Source organism: Lissotriton helveticus, chromosome 2_1, assembly GCF_964261635.1.
Source record: "Lissotriton helveticus chromosome 2_1, aLisHel1.1, whole genome shotgun sequence".
NCBI classification, from domain to species: domain Eukaryota; kingdom Metazoa; phylum Chordata; class Amphibia; order Caudata; family Salamandridae; genus Lissotriton; species Lissotriton helveticus.
The window spans coordinates 541455422-541481941 of NC_136059.1; the positions used below are offsets into that span (position 1 = coordinate 541455422).

Sequence of the window (26520 nt, forward strand, 5' to 3'; positions counted from 1 at the left end):
TACTGTGTGTGCCAATCGGGGAGAGACACAGGGATCTTTCTGCAGAGCAGTGTGATTCATGAGAGTTCAAGACGGAGCTCGGGATGACGGCCTATACCAGCCAGGCTCAGGGTTCAAGAGGCTGTCTGTGCCGATATCTCAGGGGCCCCACCTTCACTGTGGCCTTATAACACGAGGTTCACGATCAGACCCCTGCTGCTTTAATGTCTCAGTGTGCCTCCGTCCCCACGTGGAGTAGTTTAGTTCCTCACAATGGAATGCCACCCTCACATAAATTATGCTCTTATGCGGGAGAGGTTCATCTCTCGGTCACGCGGTCGCTGATGCCTCAAGGGAGGTATACTTCTCATACCCTAGGAACACAATGCACCCCAGTGAGACAGCTCCCTGCACCACGATGCCCTCCACATAGGGGTGACAAATCACCCCTCCCCCACAAGAGACTCAACACCACAACACTGTTCCCTCCACAACGTATCCCTTCCGACTCTCTACTCTCCAAGGGACTCCCCCCTCCTCAGCACTCAGCCCTCCTCAGGAGAGACCATTGGAGCCACTTGAAACCCTAAGAGACCCCCCCCTCGCTCCACAGAACCCCCACCCCCTTTCAGCACCCTGTATTGTTACTCCTGGACCCCCAAGCACATGCTGGTGTCACATCCTCCAACTTTCAAAGGGGAGGGACTCTCGGCGCAATCCACCTCAGGTAATGGGGCTAGAATTTGTTCCCTACTACCACCCTACTCTCATTCCTTATGGAATTGAGTTCTCTCTATTGTAAAGCTCCCTGACACCTCTGGTCAAAGTACACGCTATATAAAGACGCATAAATAAATAAATGCATCACACTGCCTGCCCCCTGCAGCGGAAGGGCAGCAATTCAGCATTCATGCCCACCCCTCCCCCCGCTTCCCCGCCCCAAAGACTCACCCGTCTCAAAATGTTGCCTTCCGGGGGGAGGCTTCTCCTCTGCCTCTGAGCGGAGGGAGCCGGTGGCGCCCGCGACCTGGCTGAGGGATGGTGAGGGGTGAAGAGGAGGCGGAGAGAGCCGGGTGGAGTGAGAGAGGAGAGGCGAGAACCAGGGATGGAGGCAGAAGACAAGAAGGAGCCAGAGAGAGAGAGAAGCGAACAAGGTGCTTCCCTCAGCTGAAGCCGCTGGTTAACAAACAAGTTGACAAACAAGTAGCTTCCTGGCACGATATCGCAGAGCCCTCCGTGTCCTGCCTGTACAGCGTCAAGATTGCTTTTAATTTTTCTATTTTCCGTCCCCGTCATGCAGCAAGCTACAGCTCGGCTCGCGTGCTTTTGCACCTTCCTTTTCCAGGTAACCATTGAAGAATTCATGATGTGGGCAAAGCAGGGATCTCAGTGAACAGCTGTTTCAGTTCGACCTGAAGTCGCGCGGTGCCGTCACCCCTAAACCCGATCTCGACGGGGAGGGGAGGAACGCCACCGCAGCAGGACGAGGCCTGCTCTCCAGAGGCCCAGAGCTGCAAACCGAGACATAGAGAGCAGTGGCATCAAGAAGCGACCAGACCAGAGCCGACTGGTGATCCAAGGTGAACCGCTCCACCCCAGGCCATAATCCCGACATCCAGCATGAGGCCCGAGATGCAGGGGGGTAATCCAGGTCCCAGGGAGCTGCCACCGGGGGAATAGGCCACAAGAACATATCTCCAAACAAGAGAGAAGCGCTCCACACGACCACGTTTCTCCGAGGCGAGGCAGAAGCGTCATTTTTGGATTTGGGAGCGTGTTTTCTTTCTCTCCTCTTCCCATTGGCTGGAATGTAAAATTCCAGCCAATGGGAAGAGGAGAGAAAGAAAAGAGAAAGAACCTAAAAAACACCCCCCCCGAATCCGGGCTTGAACGGAGTGACGCCGCTCTCCTCCAATGGCTGGCCTCCGTTTAGGAAGCCAGCCAATGGAGAATAAGGGCGGGTTCAAGCCCCACTCTAGGAAACATAAAATCTCGGAGCGAGACTGCGCAAGCGCAGCCTACGGTCCGAGACCTAAAAATGTAACAACAACGTACCTTAAAGGGAGAGAATTTTCTTTTCCTTTGCATAAGGCATATCAAGCGGAACATGCAGTTATCCCCTGGACCACAGTCAGACATTCCCGCTGTACCTCCCTACCACCCCAACTCCTTGGCACCACAAGGCTACCCATCAACATTCATAAACGTCAATGTGATACCAAAGGTACCCCTTACACTTTTCAAACTGGTTACCACCACAAGTCAGGTGTCATTAACTGTTCAAGTTTTGAGACTCTAATCAGGGTCACAAACCACTGATACATATCATTGTGAATCACAATTAGGTGGAGTGCGTCCTTTTCATGCCCCCTCCTATTTCTGAGATGGAATGGGCCTCAAATAAAAATTTTGAAGTCAGAAACAATATTATGCGTTGACTCGCAGGATGTTTTTGTACATTGTGGTTGCAAAACATGCAACTTTGCGGACTATATGCTTTGCAACCATGAATAATCTTAGTACATTGGGCTCTAATTGCCTTGTGTTTTATGATTTTTCCTAAGCCTCAAAAAAGATATATAGCTGATGATACTTACCTCTTCTTTAAGTGCATGTTTCCTCTGCTCCAAGCAGACTTCTTTTGCTCGCATCAGCTGAAGGGTCTCCTTTGAAACTGCATATTGAAGCTTTTCCATTCTGTCCACCGCAACAGCCCACGATGCCTTGCCATACTTTTTCTGGTCTGCTCGCATGCGATCTAATACAGCTATATGACAAATAAAATACTTAAGAATGATGCTAGAAAAAAATTACAAGTGGTAAAAGCTGTAAAAACGTGTCAAAGATTAGACCAATGGAAACATTTGGGAAGCAAGAAGAGAGTTCATAGCAAGTACCCATGTTCAAACACATAACGAAAAATCTGAAATGGCACTGAAATATAAATAAAGAAGAGAATATAGAGTCAAGCCCACTGGGCCAAGTAGTTTAGTTATCTATTGTAGAAAGAGTGGTAATGTAGAATACCAATACTCAGAATAGGATGCGGATCAGGCCATTGCTCACAACTGGTTGGTTAACTTGTTGCTCTTATTTGCTTCCTTCTTACTAAATGGCTTTCCTTATTCTTTAGGGCTCACAAAAGACAGCACACATGTTGTCTTTTGCAAGACATATTGTTAGCTTTTAGTGAGCTTAGAGCCCGCCCATTAAATACTATTGGTTAGCTTTACTGTCACTCCTTGCTTCTTACTTGACAGTTTGTGAGCTTTTCTTCCTCTTCTGGTGTTTGTCCCTCCCATGGAGCACAGACCCATTACTTGAGTCCTTCCACTGCTCCCTTTTCAAGCGATACTTTTTTATTTTTAGTTAAGCACTCTACAAGAGCGCAAGTGATTCCTTAGTGTCTCCCTCATCTACTTCATGTTCCTCTTTTTCGACTCATGTGTTTCTCCCCTGGCTTCCTCCTTCTCTCAGTTATGTTCTTGCTTCTCCATCCCTATGCGGTCTGTTTGCTTCTCCATCAACTCCCACCCACCCTCTGCTGTCCGTCTGCTTTCTTATGCCCGCCTACCCATCCTCCATTGTCAGTGTGCTTTCCCATCCCAACTTGCCAACCCTCCATTGTGTGCTACCCCATTCCTGCCTGTCCACCTTCCTTGTTTGTGTGCGTTAACGTCTGGCCATGTTCCATGTGCTTCCCCGTTTCTTGTTCCCTGTCGTCCCTGTGCTTCCTCCCCATTGTTGACTGTCCTTCGCTCCAGTCCTCCCTTCCTCAATGTTGCCTCGTTCCACGGCCATTCCCAGCACACACCCAACCCACTTTTGAGTTGGTGGTTTGTTTCTTTTTTAAAGGCACTATATTAAAAGGTACTATATTAAAAAAAGCATATTTATGCTAATTCCAAAAAGCACATTTTGCACAACCTTGTATTTACAAATCCATCTTGGACTGACAAAATGAAAAATAAATGCACAACTTCTTTTGTAGGGGCATGCATCTGTGTTGGCACAAGCCTACGAAATTACATGATCCCTCCAACATAGCATTTAAAAAATATATATATTATTTACTGTCATATTGGACTTACACCATGACCAAACCAATAGGTCTCCTAGGCAAGACCGGTTGGCATTACCAATGCTGGTCTTGTGTTTTTCTCTCCCCAGGAGCATAGTTTCTTTACCATCCTTTTGATTGGATGACTTGTATCCTTCCACTGCTTATGCTCAGAGATCTACTTTTGTCTCTTGCTATCAGCATGCAATAGGAGTACATGTATTTTCTTGTTCTCTTAAGTTCCCCATGAGTTGGTTACACCCAACCACCATAGGCTCCTTGCAGCTCTTCCTCCTCTTCCTCCTCCTCCACATCAACTTTTGGATTCATGTTCTTTCTACAGAACTCCCCCCACCTTCCACATAACCAGGTCCTTTGTTGTTCACCCACCCTTACCTATTGCTTCTCCACAGAACCGTTAGGCAACTCTCAGCTGCTCAGCCCCACAACCTCCCCATCTCTGTTGCTCCCTCACGGTCATGTTCTTTAGGTGCTCCTTTCTTTAGAATGTGTTTCTTACTTGTTCTGTCTAAATTCATTCATTAACTCAGAAATGTTGATTTAAATGTTTACACACCTTAAACGCAAAAATAACAGGGACTCGTTCCGTCACAATATGGTCCCAAAAATGGCATCATCATTTGGAGATGAAAATAGAATAAAAAGCCAAAGTGGTTGCAAGCTGTCTCATAGCATTAGCATGCATGTGCATGACCACAAAACAATTGTTACAGCTGCTGCTGATGAGCATCAGCAATCAATGGCAACTTCAAACAATAAACAAGCATTTTTGAAAGGCAAGACCTATTTGCCAATCCTTATTTTTCTAATGCTACATCTCTGTTCTTGGTTATATTACAATGGTTGAACTGCTTGGCTTCATTGAAATTTTGTATTGTGTTGCCTTGATTGTAGAGAATAGCCTCTAAGCCACCGTCTCAAGTCATGTTGACTGTAATGCAATCCTTTTGTCGCGTATCACTGTTTTATGTGTGTACCCTTTTCAAATATAAAATATGCTGTTTGCTACCATTAATGTTTAAACATATGCCAGATTTCACTTTAAAAATACGTCCAATCTACCAAACTTTTAACATGTTTTCCAGTATGCACATATTCTCCTAAAGTGTTTCTAATTTTAAAACTTTCCTTCTGCTGAAATAAGTAATTAAGTTACATCTATTATAGTAGCAAATCTCCAAAGAACATTGCATTTTCCTTTACTGTAAACACGTGTTCATGTACCTTGCTCGTTTCGTCATCACCCCTTCCCTAAAACATCCATACTTGAAGATTCTTCCTACTCGCCACTATAGCTACCGAACAGGTCTTTTCATACCCAGGAAAACACATACTTAGCTAAACTGCACCCAGAGATATACGTGCCTAAACCTCAGACACCTCACTCTACATCTCACCATATAGAACAGACAATTCAATATCATTTCACAAGACACACAAATGCCACCCAGAGATCTGATGCAAATCTGTGCTGCCTCGTCAGTGGTTTGAGGCGCTATGAATGCCGCACATTTATGAAATATAATACCTGGTGAATCTATCCCCCTAAATGATTACTGCAATTACCATTGTAGGCACCCCTACAAAGATCTGGCACTAATGCTAATATTTCTAGTAGCTCTAAAAGCACTGTTACTATGATTTTTTACTACTAATAGTACAGCTAGGGGACTATGAGCCCTAGTATTTTACTGTCATTAGTACAAGCTGTACCATAACTGCTACTATTTTTATTACTAATACTATTACATTAGGTACCTTAGTGCTTTAAGAACTACTACTACGAGTCCTATTTATACTAATAAAAGTAGTGATACTTATAACATTACTAACTACTTGAAATCCTACTTATCCCCTCTCAGATCTGACTGCCCCATACATCACATAGTTCTAGACGAGCTCCCAATTACATGGGAGCCCTCAACTTTGGTATCTTGATATCAATGTATACCTTACTAATAGTCTTACCGGATGGTAATTCAAGGCAGGCAGTGTCCTGCACAGATCCCAAGTTACGTTTTGGAGGTCTCTTCCCCTGACGGTTTAGGCCAAGTAGCTATTACCAAAATGATAATGTTAAAACAATTATTTTATTCATTTTCTAACCCCCTTATTTCTGTACCCAAGACGATGATTCATACCTTGGAAGCCAAGATGAGTGCTTTAAAATGGAATAATTGAAGACTAAGGGTTGCCCTGGCTAAGATCAAACTTCCCATGGACCGGGGAGGCTTATTTGCCCCAGATTTTGGACCTTATAATCTTGCGTCGCAAGTTTAATGGCTTGCGTGCTAGCTCACTGGGCATTATTTATTTGAGGTGGGAGACACGGATAAACGAGACACATTAAATTAAATTTTACCCAAATTTCTCTCGCCAACACTCTAATAAGCTGTTGCGCATCGCTCAGGATCGCTATCGCAGAGCCCATAACCTCTCTTTGCATATCCCAATATATTCAAAGGGAATCCCCTTAAAAAGTATGCACCTTCAGGGCAAATGTTACAGAGAAAACAGGTGTGGCACTCTTCAAGAATCACGTGTGGGTGACCTAATCCAAGATGGGTCTTTGATCCCATTTGACACGCCAGTCAAGTAGTTTGCCTGCCGGCAGGCCAATTTCTGACATGCAGGTGCCTTATGAGAGATTGTCTTCTTATAATGAGTAACCGACACGGCTCTTCCCCCCCATCCATTAACTCAAACACAGTTTACCATTGGCTCTGGGTGGAGACTAACCTCCTCGCTAGAGGTCAGTACCCATACAAAGGTGATTATCAAGCCTACAGAAGAAATTGCCAAGTGCCACAAAGCCCTGTCGAGTCATAGTTACAGTGCCGCCCATCATATTGGTGTTTCTCAAAAGGTTGAAACCTGGGTTTGGTGTTTCTCAAAAGGTTGAAACCTGGGCTCATGATCTTCACTTTGTCCCTCAGGGCCAAAAGGAAAAACATCTTCTCCTTCACCTTACTCCTCATCCAGCACCTCGTGCTTGGCAGAAAGTTGCACTGGGTTATATGCTGGTGCAAAGGGCCCTTCATTGTTGGGTTTATCAGTGTCCAGAAGATGTTGAGGAGAGTATGGAGAAACCTTGCTTGCGTATTTATGTTTTGGCATCAGTTAATGGTAATGCCTTCTTCAGAAATCAATGAGAGCTGAGGTTTTTGGTGCCCTTGCCATCCACAGTATGGTCCTTGCTAAAATGGTCTACAGTGGTGTTCCTAAAATTCTCAGAGATGGTTGCTTAGCCGATGCAGGTGGTGCAATCTCAGTTTTGGTGTCCTTTTCGACAGCACTGGATCCATCTTACAATTTGAGTTACAGTTACAATTTGAATTCCAGAAGGCATTTTGTTCTGTGGTGTAGGAGACTTGGATCCGATGAGGGGTTTGAAGAGATATTCTTGATTAACTCAACACCACAGAAGCCAAACTTTCTTCTCTGGACAGTTCAAAATCATATTTTTTTAATTTTCTTTCGACATACTTTTGAAGAGAATGCATCTCCACAAAAGTCAGCTTAGGAGAGTGCACTTGATGTGACAACACTTTTTAGTGTTTTCTTCAATGCATTTCTGAAACCTACTGATTCATTATAAAGAGAGAAGGTATTGCAAATCTTGCAGTCCTTGGCCTAGTGATTAGGAAGCAAGGAGCAAATAAATTCTGAATGAAGATCTAATTAAAACCTTTTTCCCCCACAGGGTTCAGTTGGTCTGCTGATAACTTTTTTTTAATAGATAAATCAGACTTTATCGTTTGGTCAGCATTTAAAATTCAGAAACATGGGAACAATCCTAGTAAGAAAGCTTAAAGTAAAAAACAGAAAGTCAACTTATCTGAAGAAGACTCAACACAGCTCCTGTCACACACAACATGAAGCAGAAATCTGAGCTATGGTGGCCTGTAGGGGGAGAAGTGCCACATGCAACTCATTGGTTTAAGTGTGGTTTTTCCAATAATGTGTGCAGACTACTCATCAGATGATGCAGCACAATATGTAAACTTTTGTGGCACAATATATGAAATTTATGTGGCACTTTTGTGCTAGCTTATTTAATTATAATTCATTAGTTCTGCATAGTTTTGGGAGGATTTTATGTTTAATGTACAAGTCACCTCAGAATAAGCTGTATTAACACTCCCCATCCTATCTTCAGTTCTGTGGAAATGCACTTTTTATTTATTTACATATTTGCATACAAGTATACATATAGCCCCTCAGCATCCTTACCAATGAAGAAAACAGTGTGTGCCCTCACTTCCCAGCTGGCTTCATTATGTATTACTACACGTCTTGAATGTGGTTACACACAACACAAGCACTTTGCAATGAATATATGATGAGATCCCGCCAACTAAAATCCCGCAAACCTTCACTCTGCATTTTTTACAACGCGGTTGCAATTACTCCGCATTGCGCAAACTTTTACCCTGCATATGACTTTATCACACATGCCATTACAACGCAAATGCATGTGTGGTGAAGTCATATACTTTGTAAAACTACCATATATATATATATATATATATATATATATATATATATATATATATATATATATATATATATATATTTTTTTTTTTTAAATAAAATACTTTTTTCACATATTTATACATTTTTTTTAAATATATTTTTAAAATTACCCTTTACACCCTAAAAACTAATCCCACCCTGGTCCCTTAAAATACCCCTGCACCCAAAAACCTAACCCTCCCTTACTCCTTAAAATACCCTAGCACCCTAAACCCTAAAAATGCCTCTGTACACCAAAACCCAAACCCACCCTAAACCCTAAAAATGCCCCTGTACCCAATAACCTTAATACCCTCTAAACCCTAAATAAACCTCAGCACCCCAAAACCCAAACTCATCCTGAACCCTAAAAATACACCCTGCACCTCAAAATCTAAACTCACCCTAAAGCCTAAAAATATCTCCTGCACCCCAAAACCTAAACCCACCCTAAACACTAAAAAATACCCCTGTACCCCAAAAACGAAATCCCCCATTGAACCCTAAAAATACCCCAGTACCCCAAAACCCAAACCCATCTTGAACCCTATATAGACCACCTGTACCCCACAATCTGTACTATCCCTGAACCCTAAAAATATCTCTGCACCCCAAAACCCAAACCCACCCTAAAAATGCCCCGGTACCCCAAAACCTAAAAACCCCCATAACCCTTAAAATACCCCATCACCCCAAAATCCATCATGAACCCTAATGAACAAGTTACTTACCTTCGGTAACGCTTTTTCTGGTAGATACAATATCTGCCTGTGGATTCCTCACCTTGTGAATATCCCCTTGCGTCAGCAACATTCGGAAATTCTTTTTGTAGCTTCGCGCCGACGTGGACTTTGACGTCATAGAGGCACGGCATCGCACGCGACTCCGCTGACGTCACCGACGCCTACAATAGGCCCACGTCGGAGTGATGACATCAGTTCCGCCCTTTTTTCCGTGCCTTCGAGGCACACGGACGGACCAATGACAGTAGACATATACACAGTATACGCAGTACAAATATCAAGGTAACACACACAGTGGGAAGCAAATGCAATAAAACATTTGAAATAAACAACTCCTTGACAATAAAAATATATACATTACAGAAACTCTGGTAAAGAAGAGTGGACAACGGGGAGGCGGGTGGGTCAGTGAGGAATCCACAGGCAGATATTGTATCTACCAGAAAAAGCGTTACCGAAGGTAAGTAACTCTTCTGATAGATACATCTGCCGTGTGGATTCCTCACCTTGTGAATAGAGTCCCACAGCAGTCCCCACTCCCGGAGGAGGGCGTCCACTCTTCTAAACCAGGAAATACTGGAGGACAGAACGCGCAAAGTGACCGTCCCTCCTCACTTCGGTATCCAAGCAGTAATGCTTCGCGAAAGTGTGGAGGGAAGACCAAGTTGCCGCCCTACAAATATCCTCTACAGGAACACCTCTAGCCAATGCGGAGGATGAAGACTTAGCTCTTGTAGAATGAGCCCTTATACCCTCTGGTGGATCCTTACCGGCCAAAGAGTAGCAGATCTTTATACAGAGGATGATCCATCTCGACAAAGTTCTCTTATGGGCCGCTCTTCCTTTCTTGCAGCCAGCAAACCCAATGAAGAGCTGGTCATCCAAACGAAAGTCTTTAGATCTGTCCAAGTAAAAGGACACAGCCCTTTTGGGGTCCAGACGGTGCAACCTCTCCTCATCCTTAGAAGGGTGTGGGGGAGGATAAAAGGTAGGGAGGGTAATGGATTGACCAAGGTGGAAAGGAGTCACCACCCTAGGCAGAAAAGCAGCCCTGGTCCTAAGAACCATTCGATCAGCATGAATGGTCAAGAATGGGGGCTTGTAACTAAGAGCTTGAAGCTCACTTACCCTCCTTGCCGAGGTTATTGCAACGAGGAAGACTGTCTTAAGAGTCAGATGCCTCATAGGACATTTGTGAAGAGGCTCAAAGGGAGCACCCATCAAAAAGGTCAACACAAGATTTAAGTCCCACTGAGGCACAATGAAAGGAGTAGGAGGGAACTTATTTATGAGGCCCTTCAAAAACCTTAAAACCACAGGAGATTTAAAAACAGAAGGCTGGTCAGGCAAGCAGAGAAATGCCGACAGCGCTGAAAGATAGCCCTTCACTGTGGCAACAGCAAGCCCCTGTTGCGCCAGAGAAAGGGCAAACTGGAGAACATCAGACAAATGGGCTCTCAAAGGGTCAATAGATTTCTCCCCACACCACGTGACAAACTTTGACCATCTATAAGAATAGATGGACTTAGTGGAGTCATGCCTGGCTGACAAGATGACATCCACAACGTCAGGCGGGAGGGAAAAGGAATTCAGGTTGCCCCGTTCAATCTCCAGGCATGAAGGTGTAATGTCTGGAGGTGGGGGTGTAGAACCTGCCCTTCCATCTGAGATAGGAGGTCTGCCCTGAGAGGGAGACGGAGCGGCGGGTGAGAGGAGAGGTGGAGAAGATCTGTATACCACACCCTTCTTGGCCAGTCCGTGGCGACCAATATGACTTGGGCCCGGTCTTGGCGAATCTTCCTCAGAACCTGAGGAATCAAAGGTATGGGAGGAAACGCGTAAAGGAGTTGATTTCCCCAACTCAACTGAAACGCATCCCCCAAGGCTCCTTGCATCGGATACTGGAGACTGCAGAAAGACAGGCAGTGAGCATTCTCGCGAGTGGCGAACAGGTCCACCCGAGAAGTCCGCCACATCTGAAAGAGGTCGTGAACCACCTACGGGTGAAGCCTCCACTCGTGGTCGGCAGAGAACTGCCGACTGAGACTGTCTGCACTAACGTTCAGAACTCCCGCCAGATGATTTGCCATCAGACAAATCTGATGGTCCCGAACCCAGGACCAGAGACGCAGAGCCTCTCTGCAGAGACACTGCGACCCCACACCTCCCTGCTTGTTGATGTACCACATCGCGGTCGTGTTGTCCTTCAGGACTTGAACCGACTGACCGCGAAGGGAAGGGAGGAAGGCCTTGAGAGCCAAACGTATTGCCCGCAATTCTAGAAGGTTGATGTGAAGCAACCTTTCCTCTGGAGACCAAAGACCCTTGACCTCCAGATCCCCCAGATGAGCACCCCACCCTAGAGTGGATGCATCCGTTATCACTGTGGCCACCGGAGGAGGCAACTGAAAAGGCTTCCCTTGAGACAGGTTGCCTTCCACGCCCCACCAAGACAGAACCGCCGCAGCTTCTCTGGAGATCCTCACTGACTCCCTAAGATCTCCGTTGTGCTGATACCACTGCCTGCGGAGGCACCACTGGAGCGCCCTCATGTACCAGCGTGCATGGTTGACCAACAGAATGCATGAAGCCATCAGACCGAGCAGGCGAAGGACCTTCAGGACTGGAACGACCGCTCCATTGCATAATAAAGGAATCCTTTGAGGAGGAGGGAATGCGCGACATACAGTTGTGTCCAGTACAGCACCTATGAACAGGTTGCGCTGGGAGGGCACCAGGTGAGATTTGGGTACATTTATCAAAAAACCCAACCTGTACAACAACTGGGTTGTCTCCTGCAGATGATGGAGCACTCTCTCTGATGACTCGGCTTTGATCAGCCAGTCGTCCAAATAAGGGAATACAGGAATCCCTGACCTTCTGAGATGCGCCGCCACCACTGCCATCACCTTGGTGAAGACTCGAGGCGCAGTAGTAAGCCCAAACGGAAGGACCGCAAACTGATAGTGCTGCGATCCCACCGTAAAACGGAGATACTTCCTGTGTGACTTCAGGATGGGGTGTGAAAGTACGCATCCTGCAAGTCGAGCGACACCATCCAGTCTTCTTCCAGCAGTGCCTGAAGAACCTGAGCAAGGGTGAGCATCTTGAATTTCTCTTGTCTCAGATAAAAATTCAAGATCCTGAGATCCAGGATTGGACGAAGCCTGCCATCCTTTTTGGGGATCAGCAAATACCGGGAGTAGCATCCCTGACCCCTTTCCTGCTCTGGGACCACCTCTATCGCACCCTTTCTTAACAGAGTTTGGACTTCCTCCTGTAGGAGTAACAGATGTTCCTCTGAGCAATATCCCTGGCAAGGTGGGTAATTGGGAGGGAATTCCCGAAAGGGAAGGGCATACCCATTTTCTACGAGATTGAGAACCCAAAGATCTGATGTAACCGATTCCCAATCCCGTAGAAAGTGGGTAAGCCAACCCCCCACCGGACCCACATGATCCTGAATGGTAGATCTAGGGCTGCTTTTCTGTGGCTGGGTGGTTAGAGGAGGTGGAGGAGGAAGAGGCTTGACGCCCTCGAGGACGTGACCTTTGTTTTCCCCTGTATGACCTATATAAGGTATTTTGCTGTTGCTGCTGTTGTTGCTGCTGTTGACCTTGTCTATAGGTACGAAAAGAAGAGCGTCCCAAACCTCTAAACTTTCTGGCCGTTGAAGCTTTTACTTGAAGACCAAGAGATCTAGCAGTTGCCCTGCTATCCTTAAATTTCTCTAAGGCTGCATTTGCCTTCTTGCCAAAGAGTCCTTCACCATCAAAAGGCAGATCTAACAACGCAGACTGCACATCAGCAGAAAAATCCGAGGATTTTAGCCAAGATGAACGTCTTGTGGCAACCGCAGTGCCCATGATCCTTGCAACAGAATTTGCAGTATCTAGACCGCTCTGGATAACTTGACGAGCTGCCGCCTGAGTATCAGACAAAACATCCTCAAAGTCACCTCTGCAGTCTTCTGGAACCTTTGGAATCAATAAACGCATTGAGTCCATAAGTGCGTGCACATACCTTCCCATAAGACAAGTGGCATTCGTTGATTTTAACGCCATACTTGCAGAGGAGAAAGTTTTCTTGGCCACTTGATCCTGATTTTTAGCTTCCTTTTCACCAGGCACTTGGGGAAAAGCACCAACTGACTTTTTTGAGCACGCAGCTTGAATCACCAGACTTTCAGGAGAAGGGTGAGATGATAAAAATGCAGGTTCTTCAGGAGCCACTCTATATCTCCTAGCCACACCTTTTGAGACAGCAGGAGCAGAAAGAGGCTTTTTGCACACCTCCATAATGGGTTCAGTTAACGCCTCTTTAAATGGGAGTAATGGTTCCACAGCTGAGCTCTGTGAATGGAGAACCTCTGTAAGCAGATTTGATTTAAATTCAACAGTAGGTAATGTCAAGCCTAAAAGTCCTGCTGCCTTTTTCATTACCACGTGATATGGCTGAACATCCTTAGAGGGCGCATCCGGACCTGATGGCAACACCCACTCTGGGGAAAAATCAAGACCACTAGCATCAGCTAGTTCCTCGAAATAATTCTTATCCAGTTCACCTTCCTCCAAGACTGAATGAGACTTATAATACCTCAGTTCTTCCAGGAGACATTGAGCTTCTCTCCTAGATCTCTGTTTAACACGGATTGCAGCCAGATCCACTGTCGACTCCGACGGCGCTGGAGCCGACGTCGGTACAGAATCCGAAGGCTTAGAAAGATGCTCCAAAGATTTGCTTGGAGCGGGCGACACCGGTGCTGGAGTAGTCGACTTCGGTGGAGCCGGCGTCGACATCGGCGTCGACCTCGGTGGAGCCGGGTACTGCCACAGCGGAGTCGGGGCCGGCATATACGGCATGAAAGGTGCCGGGGCATAAGAGTGAGGTACACCCATACATAGCGTTCAGGAACGCTGAAGGATCCTGACCTGGTGCTGGAAAAGGTGGATGATTACCCTCAGGCCGACCTCGAAGCAGATTCAAATCTGGTTCATCAACAGGAGCCGATTCCACTTCCTCATTAGGAACTTCACCGACCTCTTCTTGAGCCGGAGACGGCGTCGGAGTCGGATCGGATCGGAAACCGGAGTCGGAGATTGAACTTGCGACTCCGAAGGCGAGGCCTTGCCTTCTCGATCCGAAACCTCTTGTGGTGGGATCACCTTCGATTTAACCTTCTTGGGTGATCTCGAGCTCGACTTCTCACCCGAATGACGTCAAGATTCATGTCTTCTTTTCTTATGCTTCTTATGCGACCTTGAAGCATGATCCGACGAAGACTTCGAAGCCGACGCCTCTCGAGATCTTGATCTTGACCTCGACTTCGACTTCCTCGAGTGGGATTTTGAAGACTTCTTTCCCTTATCGGCTTTCAGTTTTGCCACAAGAAGCTTGGTCTCCCTTTCTCGCAGGGCCTTTGGGTTAATTTTTTGACACGACGAGCATCCATCTACTTCGTGGTCGGAGCTCAAACAACAAATACAGTCCTGGTGTGGGTCCGTAACGGACATCATCTTCCCGCACTCCCTGCAGGGTTTAAATCCAGTCTTCTTTGTCGATATTATAATGAGACAAAGAGGCAAGAGAGTAAAGAAACGAAGAAAAACAGTAACAGAGTTACCAAAAGCTACTGAGTATCCCGAAACCGTTAGCGTCGATGATGTGGAAAAAAGGGAACTGATGTCATCACGCCGGCGTGGGCCTATTGTAGGCGTCGGTGACGTAAGCGGAGTCGCGTGCGATGCCGTGCCTCTATGACGTCCAAGTCCACGTCAGCGCGAAGCTACAAAAAGAATTTCCTAATGTTGCTGACGCAAGGGGATATTCACAAGGTGAGGAATCCACACGGCAGATGTATCTATCAGAAACCCCCTGCACCCCAAAACCTTCGTCACACCATTAACCCTAAAAATACCTCCTGCAGCCCAAAACCCAAACCCACCCTAAACCCCAAAAATACCCCGGTACCCCAAAAACTAAATTCCCCTTAAACCTCAAAAATACCCCTATACCCAAACCCATCATGAACCCTTTAAAAACCACCTGTACCCCAAAATCTATACTATCCCTGAACCCTAAAAATATCTCCTGCACCCCAAAACCCAAGCCCACCCAAAACCCTAAAAATGCCCCTGTAGTCCAAAACCTCAAATAAACCCTTAAAATACCCCATCACCCCAAATCCGAAACTGAACCCTAATACCCACTGCACCTCAAAACCTTCCACACCCTGAACCCTAAAAATACCTCCTGCACCCTAAAACCTAAATACCCCCTAAACCCTAAAAATAACCAAGCACCCCAAAACTAACCCTATACTCTAAAAATACCATACTCTAAAAACACCCTGTGCACCCCATAACCCAAACCCACCCTCAACCCTTAAAATACCCCTGAACCCCAAAACCTATACCCCCCAAAGTAAAACCATATACTTACCTTAAACTTAAATATTAAAAACATATGCTTTTACCATTCATGCTTTTACAACGAATTTCGTTGTAAAAGCATGCGTGGTAAAAGCATATAAGATGTAATGGCATGCGTTATTATAGTATTGCGGAGTAATGGTACTATCGTGATAATGGTATGCGGAGTGAAGGTATACGGAATGAAAGTTTCGTTGTGAAGGTGGTTTACCCTTTGCAATAGGTGGTCCTACACAATGAAAGCAACTTGTATTCTGCCTGGAAGTGTGCACTGGTCTTTGTTGCAAAGGATGATGTGGGAAGGTGCCCAGCAACAGCCCTGATGTGGCAACCGTACCATCGAGCAGCTTTGGAGCACATACCTACATATATAAAGTCACTGAAAAAAATCAAATGTAAAATTAACGTTATACTTAGGTGACCTCATATTACATCACTCATAACATGTTCTACATTATTACTGACATCACTGATGATATCTCAAATTGCATGGTTTTGGGAACCCTCTAATTTCTTTCTCGGCCCGGAACGTTTCTCGGAGGTTAGCCAAACAGTGCTAAAGTTATTAGCAACACAAAAAATGCTTATATATTTATATATATATACACGCTCCAAATAACTCCCCTCTTTGTTCAAAAGAAGTCAAAAGCACTCCAATCTGGTAGTGTAGCAGATCTTTAATTCCTTCGATGCTGATGACGTAAACACTCCGTCATCAGCTGCGGTGGCGCTGTGCTGATAACGGAGCGGTTCCGTCATGGCCCGCTCGCCGTGCCTGCGTGGCGCGGATTCCGCGCCTGCGCTGGGCGTTCCATTGAGTGGGCGGGGCCATGACGGAACCGCTCCGTCATGAGCACAGCTCAACAGAGGCTGGTGATGGAGCGATTCCGTCACCAGCATGGGCGCGCCGCGTGGCCGCCCCGCCCCCTTAGCGCAGCGGCGGAATAGCCGCCGCAGCGAAGGTGTTAATTCACCAGCAACACTTCAAGACACTGCTGGCCAATTAAAGATCTGCTACGCTAACAGATTGGAGTGCTGTTGACTTCTGTTGAGCAAAGATGGAAGTTATTTGGAGCGTTCATTTATGCTGTGGGGCACCACCACAGAGAGCACCCGCCTACGAGTGCACCGGCTTTTTGGTGCAAGTGGAGCTGATTGAGATAGATATAGATATATATATATATATATATATATATATATATATATATATATATATATATTACCTACTGGCGGTCGCCAGTAGGTATATATAGTTAGGATTTTTTCTCTATGGGATTTTTGAAAATTCTATGTCTAATAACTTTGGCGTTTGTGGACGGAATTGGCTGAAATTTTCTGGAAAATGGAACATTTTGTTTCTGAGCAGCAACTGAAAATTTGGGGGGGGTTTGTCAAGGGGGGGCTGAGAAAAAAGGGGGGTCCCAAAACGTGTTTTCCCATGTTAATTTCCATAGGGCGGTTGGCCTCACTTTTAGCCCGAACAGCTGAATGGATTTCCACGAAACTTGGCAAAATTGTAGATATTGTTTGCCCGATGTGCCTTTGCTAGGTCTCAAGATATGTGCTCCTGTGAATTTTGAGTAAATTAGGTTTAAAAAAAGATATATATCTAGAGCCGCGCCCCGGTGCGCGTACCTGGGAGCGCTCCGGGCGCGCCACGCGACGTGCACACGGCAAGCTGATTGGTTCTCGGGTGTCTGTAAACATTCGAAACAGTCCGCAGCGACCGCCATGTTGTGTCTCGGTAGGATTGAGACACAAGAGGTGGCAAAAATCAAAGGGGGAAATGAGCAAAAGGGGGCAGGGTACACCCCCCTGACCCCCTAGTTTTGATGTGGGGGCCATAAAAGGGTCCCGCGGGTAAAAAAAAAATTTTTTTTAAAATTCGATTTTCGCGGGGGGAGCGCCAGGTACGCGCACCGGGGAGCGTACGGGGGAGCGTACCATGGAGATAAAAAATGACACTTTTTTAAAAAAAAAAATAGCATTTTTTTTATAAATTGGAGGTAGTTCTGAAAAGAACTTTTTTTTTGTTTTTGTTGTTTTATATTTTTTTTAGACTTTTTAAAACGATTTTATATTTTTTTTGGATTTTTGTCAGGGGAAAAACAAAAACAGGGATTCCAAAACTGCTCAACAGGAGCAAAAAAATGAGAAAATTTAGGCACTGGCAGGGCAGCGGTGTTGCTGTTTCTTCATGGCAATGAGTTCAACACTCTGCTCCCCATAGCAGAGCAGTTCGTCACACTCTGTGCACAGAAATTTGATGCCTGCAAACACCGGCTGAATGTTAGGGACCATTCTTCCACGGGGTGGTCCCGAAGGTGTTGCTCCACCAGTGGAGGTGCTGCCGCCATCTGTGGGTAAATTCCGTGCCAGCTCTCTGACACTCTCCCTGGCAAAGTTGTTAGGGTGTCTTCTTTTCACATGCCTGATTAAATTAGCATTTCCAAAACTATATTTTTTCAGAGGATTGCCTCTGGATAAAGTACTACCACATATTTTGCAGGTTACTTTTGGAGCGTTGACTTTTTTTTGTCCTTCAGGGATGTCATAAAATTTCCAGATGAAATGTTTTTTCTTCTTCTGCTGAGGAGGGTCCTCATCTAAAAATCCGTCGGAATCACTGCTGGATGACTCTCTTGCAGCCATTGCTGTAGATCAGAAAAGTAGGAGATGAACAAAGTACACAGAACAGCTCTTGCTCTCTCCAAGTACAAAGCAATAGTGAGAGAAATGGGTGGGTTTCACACAATTTGGAAGAAAAAAAAAGTTATGAACCAATGAAACGTGTTATTTTAAAGTCGCATGGTTTGACGCGCTTACGCTACGCGCCCCGGGGTGCGTCCCGGGGCGTGTTTCGTAAGCGCATCAGGGCGTTTACATTGCGCGATCGTATGCGCTTCCGGGTGCGCTTACGCGGTGCGTCATAAGACGCATCTCGCGGCTACGCGATACGCGCTTATGACGCAAGGCATGGCGGCTACGCAATACGTCACGATGTTGTTTTCGTTCGCGGCAATAGCGCTATCGGGACGCTCATCAGTACGCGCCCCGGGGCGCGCCGCAAGATTGCGCTTACCCGTGCGTTCACTGGTCCGCGCCCCGGGAGCGCACCAAAAAGAATAAAAAAAAAAAAATGACAATTATCCAATATAAAATTCGATTTAAAATTTATTATTTTTAAAAACTATAAAAATTTGCTATTAAAAAACCTATGAAATTCACTGAAAAAACCATAGGTTATAGACCATATATAGTTAGGAATTAGCATTTACAAAACCTTGAAAATTCATTGAAAAAACCATAGGTTATAGACCATATATAGTTAGGAATTAGCATTTACAAAACCTTATTTTACTCACACAAAACCATTGAAATTCCATATATAGTTAGTTGCACTAACTATATATCGCGCACCCGCAATCCACTGCTGATGATGTCACATATTACATCATTCATGACATGGTCAGTGACATCACTGATGACATCCCTGATGACATCTCAAATGACATCACTGATGACATCACTGATGACATCTCAAATGACATCACTGATAACATCTCAAATGACATCCCTGATGACATCACTGATGACATCTCAAATGACATCACTGATGACATCTCATTTGACATCAATGGTCACATCACTGATGATATCATTCATGTGACAATACAATGCATCTCCTCACACTTTAATATAACCTCTGTTACACCCAGTGTTAAATACAGAATATAATTTTTTAAACCATTGACACACCAATACTAGTTACTACATACGCACTCACTGATTCCTACGTCTACACACACATTCACTCATTCGCCCATACAATCATTCATACATACAATCACTCATCTTTACAACACTATCATATGCACTCATACACCTATACAGACACTCACACTCTGCCACTGATCCATGGAGTTACTCACACACCTAGTCAGTCCTGTAAAGAATCAATCACACTTCCATTTTCTAATCTATACAGTTAAACATAGAGTACCTTACATTTTCAAACATATACTAACACATACTTACTCTCTTATACAATCATTGATACAAGAACACATTGATCTGCACAGAGTCAGACATCTCCCAGCCAGCCACACACACACTCAGTCTCCCATACAAATACTTGGACAATCAATCAATAACCCATATAGTTACTCATATAGATACTGATCAACACATGCAGCACTTTACAGAACAACAGACATAATGATGCACAAATTAAGACAGTTTAGTCACTAACCCATGCACTCAGTGAGACACATTTAATCACTTACTCATTCATAAAGTCAGTCACGCACCTACTAAATCTTTTATTTAGGCACTTCTACATCTACTCATTTTTCAATATGTAAAACATATTTAAACTTTACAGAAACACACAGTCAATGGATGATGTCATCAGTGATTTTTTGAAACAAATAAAGGAGTATCTCCTGCAGATTATAAGGTCAATAGTCTGGAGGATAGATATAATGGCATAAAAGGAAAGAAATTTCCTTTTCTTTAAAACCCCTCACTCACCAGCCTGGCGGTGACATGCTTCATCATCGGGGTCCACCCTGGTGGCCTAGCGTCACCAGGGTGTGCTTCGACACCTGAACTACAGTGGAGCGGGTTGTGACTGTAGGTGCAAAAAAGAATAAATGTTAAAAATTGTCCTGGTTTAACTCAAAAATAACTTTATTATAGAGTAACTGAACAATGTTAAAAATAATGGTGAGATGGTAGTAGGCAAGTTACGACCCACTCATCTCTATATGTGTTGGTGTGCATTGGTCGACATGTTTCTACCATAGGGACAGTGCCCGGTTTCTTCAGGACCAAAAAACAGGTGGACGGGAGGTGTGGGCCCCCTAAAAGGCTCACCCTGCCCTGATCCCCTGTTGAACCCTCCGGCAAATTGCTCGGGGTGTGTGTGCTCAGCTAAATAAGTGAGCAAGCAAAAGAAAAAAGACCTGTGGAGAAAAAGGAATAAAAGCAAGTGTCAATTGTGGACATATTTACTCTCCTGTTACGTCGTGGAGTGTCTCTATTTAGTGAATTATCATGCCATATAGATATCGTTTTAGCCCTCCGGGTGAGAAATGGTGGCATCCGAGGATGCTGAGCATAATCGATTGATCAATATATACGTGCATCGCTGCATGCGTTATGCTTGGCGTAGTTTTTATGCCACCTTGGCGGCGTGCTTATCCGCTAGTGGTTAGCACATCAATCAGGGTGATGGGGCTGTGCTTATTGTCAGGCTGAACACCTTGGTGCGCTTAATAAATGGTGGCTATGAGTAAACAGTGCTATGGTAGCGTGCGCTTAGTACGTATTTAGTCGTTTCGTGAAAGTAACCGTAACAATCAACAAACATGACTAACATACATATAACATTTAAAGTACACATGGGCATGGTGGCGTGAGTTCAGGCTTACTTAATTCAGAGCTCTTATGCGCTTCATCGGGCAGGGCGTAGGCTCTTCGCAACAGATGAACACATTCTGCAATTGCGGAATATATGGGAAAAGGGTTTGAGCGTGTGGCCGGGTTGCGGGAAGCGAGGCGCAAAAGAGAAACCAATCCGAGTGAGTGTCTCGGGTGTTTCAGCGCGTCCGCTGCAAAGGGTGTGGGTGTACTTACAGTTATCCGGCATAGCGATTAGCTAGAGACCTACTGCCATGGTTCCCTGCTCGGCTAGTAGACTAGTTCACTGCAGATCGTAATTGTAGGCGTTGGCCGCTTCCGGGGTGGGCGTGGCCGGAAGCACGTCTGGGGGCGTGGCCAAGTGACTAAGCGTGATGACGCTGCTGTTGGCAGTCACACCCCTGCAAGAGGTAAACAACGCTCGTGTGAGCGGCGGAGAATGTGCACATGGGCTTTTGGGAATAAAGGAGTAGCTGCCCTCTAGATATAGGGGAGGCGAGTGGAGCTGGCTGACAGGCGGTGCCCGTAGGGGGCGAAGGGGCTAAAAAAAGTTGCCTAGTCAGTTCCGCTGGCACTGTTGATGTAAAATAAAGTTTTGAAATCGGTGCAAGTAGCCCTGGTGATGTAGGAGGGAGATCATTGCTCTATCAGGGGAAAGGGTAGTGCCACTTAGGGTGTAGTGCCACTATGGGAATGGGGCCATTACTGGACATAGAAACTAAAGGGTACTGGGAGCTCAGATGGGCAGACTCTAAGTCTTGTGAAATGGAGCCTGTTTCAGGGTTGTGGTTGCTTGGCAGGTGGTAAGATAGCCCATACTTAGGAGCCCGGGGAGCTCGTGACTAGTGAATAGTTTATTTAAGGACGGTGGCCCAAGGAATATTATCGTTAAGGCCCGTCTTATGGCTGGAAAGTCTGTAAATCCAACGCTGTTCCTTCTCAAACAGTCGTGCTTGCACATTGGGACCTGGTTGGATTTGCTCAATGACAGTCCATCGCATGTCATTCGGGGTATGGCATGTCGTCAGAAAATGGTCCGTTAGTCTGGTGTTATTCTTCTTGCATCTCACTGTGCTTCGGTGTTCTGATATGCGTAGTTTCACTTTTCGGGTTGTCATTCCTATATAAGGAATCCCACAGGTGCATCTGATCAGGTAAATAACATTGGTACTGTTACAGTTAGTGTGCGATCTCTGTACCCATGTTTTTCCTGGTTCTAGATCCAGAGTTTTTGTGTTGGCAGTAAGGTGGCAGACGCTACAGTCCCCACATCTGGAATGTCCAGTAACTGGTGGGAGGCCCCATATTGCAGTGATGGTGGGGTTGGTGTCGTTGGCTGTAGTTCTCGGCCGGGTGTTGACCAAGCTGTCCTTCAGGCTGCGTGCCTTTTTGTACGAAAACAAGGGTTTTTCCCAGTTGAATTTCCCAGTGCAGAGTATGGACCAGTGTTTTCGTATGCTTTTACTCACTAGATTTGATGCTGCATTGTATGTTGTGACGCATGTGAGTGGCATGTTTTCCATAATTCTGGGTGTGTCCTCGAGTAGAGCTTCTCTCGGTTGGTTCCTTGCTCGTTTCTGACATTTGTTGATAATTGTCTGTGGGTAGCCTCGATTTGCGAGTTTGATAGTGAGATCTTGTGCCTGTTTCTTGTAATCAGATATTTTGCTGCAGTTCCTTCTTAATCGCAAGTACTGTCCATAGGGTAAGTTTTCCCTGAGTGGGCGAGGATGGAAACTGTCAAATTTCAAGAGGTTATTTTTTGCAGTGGGCTTAAAGTGTGTTTTGGTTATCAAGCTCTCATTCTCTTTTTGGATTACTATGTCCAAGAACACCATCTGGTTTGGGTCTATACTGTGTGTGAATCGTAGATTTGGATCACAGGTGTTAAGCCAAGTGATGAATGACATAAGTGTCTCTCGTGGTCCTTGCCATATGGTGAAGACATCGTCTATGTAACGCCGCCAGAATTTTATGTGACAACCGAAGGGATTGTTCACTGACAGGACGAATTTCTTCTCGAAATCGTAGACGTAGAGCCCCGCTACACTGGGGGCAAAAACACTGCCCATGGAAGTCCCCCCTGTTTGGAGGTACAGGGTGCCCTGATATTCGAAAAAGTTCCTTTTTAGGGCTAAGGTTGCGCAGTTGACAATGAATTCCCTGGGCGTGCGATAGTTCCACTCATGATTGTCAAGTGTTTGTCTCAGTACCTCTATTGTTGCATCTTGTGGAATGTTAGTATAGAGGCTTTCTATGTCTAGGCTAACCAAAATGTAATCTTCTTCTACTTTGATGTTGTTTAACAAGGTCAGTAGGCTTTTGGTGTCTCTTAAGTATGTGCTGGTTCCTTGTACAATTGTTTTCAAGAAGAAGTCACAATATCTGGATAGTGGTTCTAGTAATGATCCTATTCCAGATACGATCGGCCTTCCTGGTGGTGGAAGTTTGCCTTTGTGCATCTTAGGCACCACATAGAAATAAGGGATCTTGCCCTCAGTCGTGCTCAGGTAGTCGGCTTCCTGTTTCGAGATGTCTCCAGCGGTCTCTGCTGTTTCTACCATATTGGTAATCTCAATGCGTAGATCCTCACTCGGGTCTACTGGCAGGATTTGGTAGTTGTTGGTGTCACTTAGTAGGCGTTTACACTCTGTGTCATAGTCCTTTGTGTTCATAACCACCAGGCCTCCGCCTTTATCAGCCGGTTTGATAACTATGTTGTTATCGTTCGTCAAATTTGATAGTGCTTGGTTCTCAGCCTTGCTGGTGTTCTTAAATTGAGCCTTTTGTGTCATAGTTTCAATGTCATTGAACACAGCCTGTTCAAAAGTGCTGATTTCCACCGGGATACAGTGTGGTGGTGGTGTGAAGGTAGATCTCGGTCTTAGACCAGTCTCGTTGGTTGTTTCATTAGGCTCAACCGGGGTGTTCTTCTCAAAGAAAGCTTTGAGTTTGAGTTTGCGGAAGAAGCCTGCTAGTTCACAATGTAACTTGAACTTGTCAAGAGCTGCCGTCGGCACAAATCCTAGTCCTTTATTAAGGACCTCAGTTTCTGTGATGGTTAGTGTACGTGAGGATAAGTTAGTCACTAACTCCTCGCATTGCTGGGGCCTGCGCTGTTCGCTGCCGACTTGCTCCTGGTGATGCTTATTTGTTTAAAAAAATACTTGCCCAAGGGGAATAGGAGTAATCCTGGTCCACAACTGGATGTTTGTGGAAAAACCCTTACTCTCTCCTTTGATTATCACATTTCAGAAACTGAGGTCCTTAATAAAGGACTAGGATTTGTGCCGACGGCAGCTCTTGACAAGTTCAAGTTACATTGTGAACTAGCAGGCTTCTTCCGCAAACTCAAACTCAAAGCTTTCTTTGAGAAGAACACCCCGGTTGAGCCTAATGAAACAACCAACGAGACTGGTCTAAGACCGAGATCTACCTTCACACCACCACCACACTGTATCCCGGTGGAAATCAGCACCTTTGAACAGGCTGTGTTCAATGACATTGAAACTATGACACAAAAGGCTCAATTTAAGAACACCAGCAAGGCTGAGAACCAAGCACTATCAAATTTGACGAAAGATAACAACATAGTTATCAAACCGGCTGATAAAGGCGGAGGCCTGGTGGTTATGAACACAAAGGACTATGACACAGAGTGTAAACGCCTACTAAGTGACACCAACAACTACCAAATTCTGCCAGTAGACCCGAGTGAGGATCTACGCATTGAGATTACCAATATGGTAGAAACAGCAGAGACCGCTTGAGACATCTCGAAACAGGAAGCCGACTACCTGAGCACGACTGAGGGCAAGATCCCTTATTTCTATGTGGTGCCTAAGATGCACAAAGGCAAACTTCCACCACCAGGAAGGCCGATCGTATCTGGAATAGGATCATTACTAGAACCACTATCCAGATATTGTGACTTCTTCTTGAAAACAATTGTACAAGGAACCAGCACATACTTAAGAGACACCAAAAGCCTACTGACCTTGTTAAACAACATCAAAGTAGAAGAAGATTACATTTTGGTTAGCCTAGACATAGAAAGCCTCTATACTAACATTCCACAAGATGCAACAATAGGGGTACTGAGACAAACACTTGACAATCATGAGTGGAACTATCGCACGCCCAGGGAATTCATTGTCAACTGCGCAACCTTAGCCCTAAAAAGGAACTTTTTCGAATATCAGGGCACCCTGTACCTCCAAACAGGGGGGACTTCCATGGGCAGTGTTTTTGCCCCCAGTGTAGCGGGGCTCTACGTCTACGATTTCGAGAAGAAATTCGTCCTGTCAGTGAACAATCCCTTCGGTTGTCACATAAAATTCTGGCGGCGTTACATAGACGATGTCTTCACCATATGGCAAGGACCACGAGAGACACTTATGTCATTCATCACTTGGCTTAACACCTGTGATCCAAATCTACGATTCACACACAGTATAGACCCAAACCAGATGGTGTTCTTGGACATAGTAATCCAAAAAGAGAATGAGAGCTTGATAACCAAAACACACTTTAAGCCCACTGCGAAAAATAACCTCTTGAAATTTGACAGTTTCCATCCTCGCCCACTCCGGGAAAACTTACCCTATGGACAGTACTTGCGATTAAGAAGGAACTGCAGCAAAATATCTGATTACAAGAAACAGGCACAAGATCTCACTATCAAACTCGCAAATCGAGGCTACCCACAGACAATTATCAACAAATGTCAGAAACGAGCAAGGAACCAACCGAGAGAAGCTCTACTCGAGGACACACCCAGAATTATGGAAAACATGCCACTCACATGCGTCACAACATACAATGCAGCATCAAATCTAGTGAGTAAAAGCATACGAAAACACTGGTCCATACTCTGCACTGGGAAATTCAACTGGGAAAAACCCTTGTTTTCGTACAAAAAGGCACGCAGCCTGAAGGACAGCTTGGTCAACACCCGGCCGAGAACTACAGCCAACGACACCAACCCCACCATCACTGCAATATGGGGCCTCCCACAAGTTACTGGACATTCCAGATGTGGGGACTGTAGCGTCTGCCACCTTACTGCCAACACAAAAACCCTGGATCTAGAACCAGGAAAAACATGGGTACAGAGATTGCACACTAACTGTAACAGTACCAATGTTATTTACCTGATCAGATGCACCTGTGGGATTCCTTATATAGGAATGACAACCCGAAAAGTGAAACTACGCATATCAGAACACCGAAGCACAGTGAGATGCAAGAAGAATAACACCAGACTAACGGACCATTTTCTGACGACATGCCATACCCCGAATGACATGCGATGGACTGTCATTGAGCAAATCCAACCAGGTCCCAA

At 45.4% G+C, this 26520-nt stretch overlaps 1 protein-coding gene across 2 annotated transcripts in view; it reads right to left on the reverse strand.

The window, feature by feature from the left end:
* Positions 1-26520, reverse strand: part of JMY (junction mediating and regulatory protein, p53 cofactor) — a 573379-nt gene that overhangs the window by 382435 nt on the left and 164424 nt on the right. For both annotated transcript variants that reach the window (XM_078675206.1, XM_078675207.1), the window contains exon 4: positions 2577-2746. In XM_078675206.1, coding sequence (XP_078531332.1) covers positions 2577-2746 — 170 coding nt within the window. The remainder of the gene's footprint in view (positions 1-2576; positions 2747-26520) is intronic.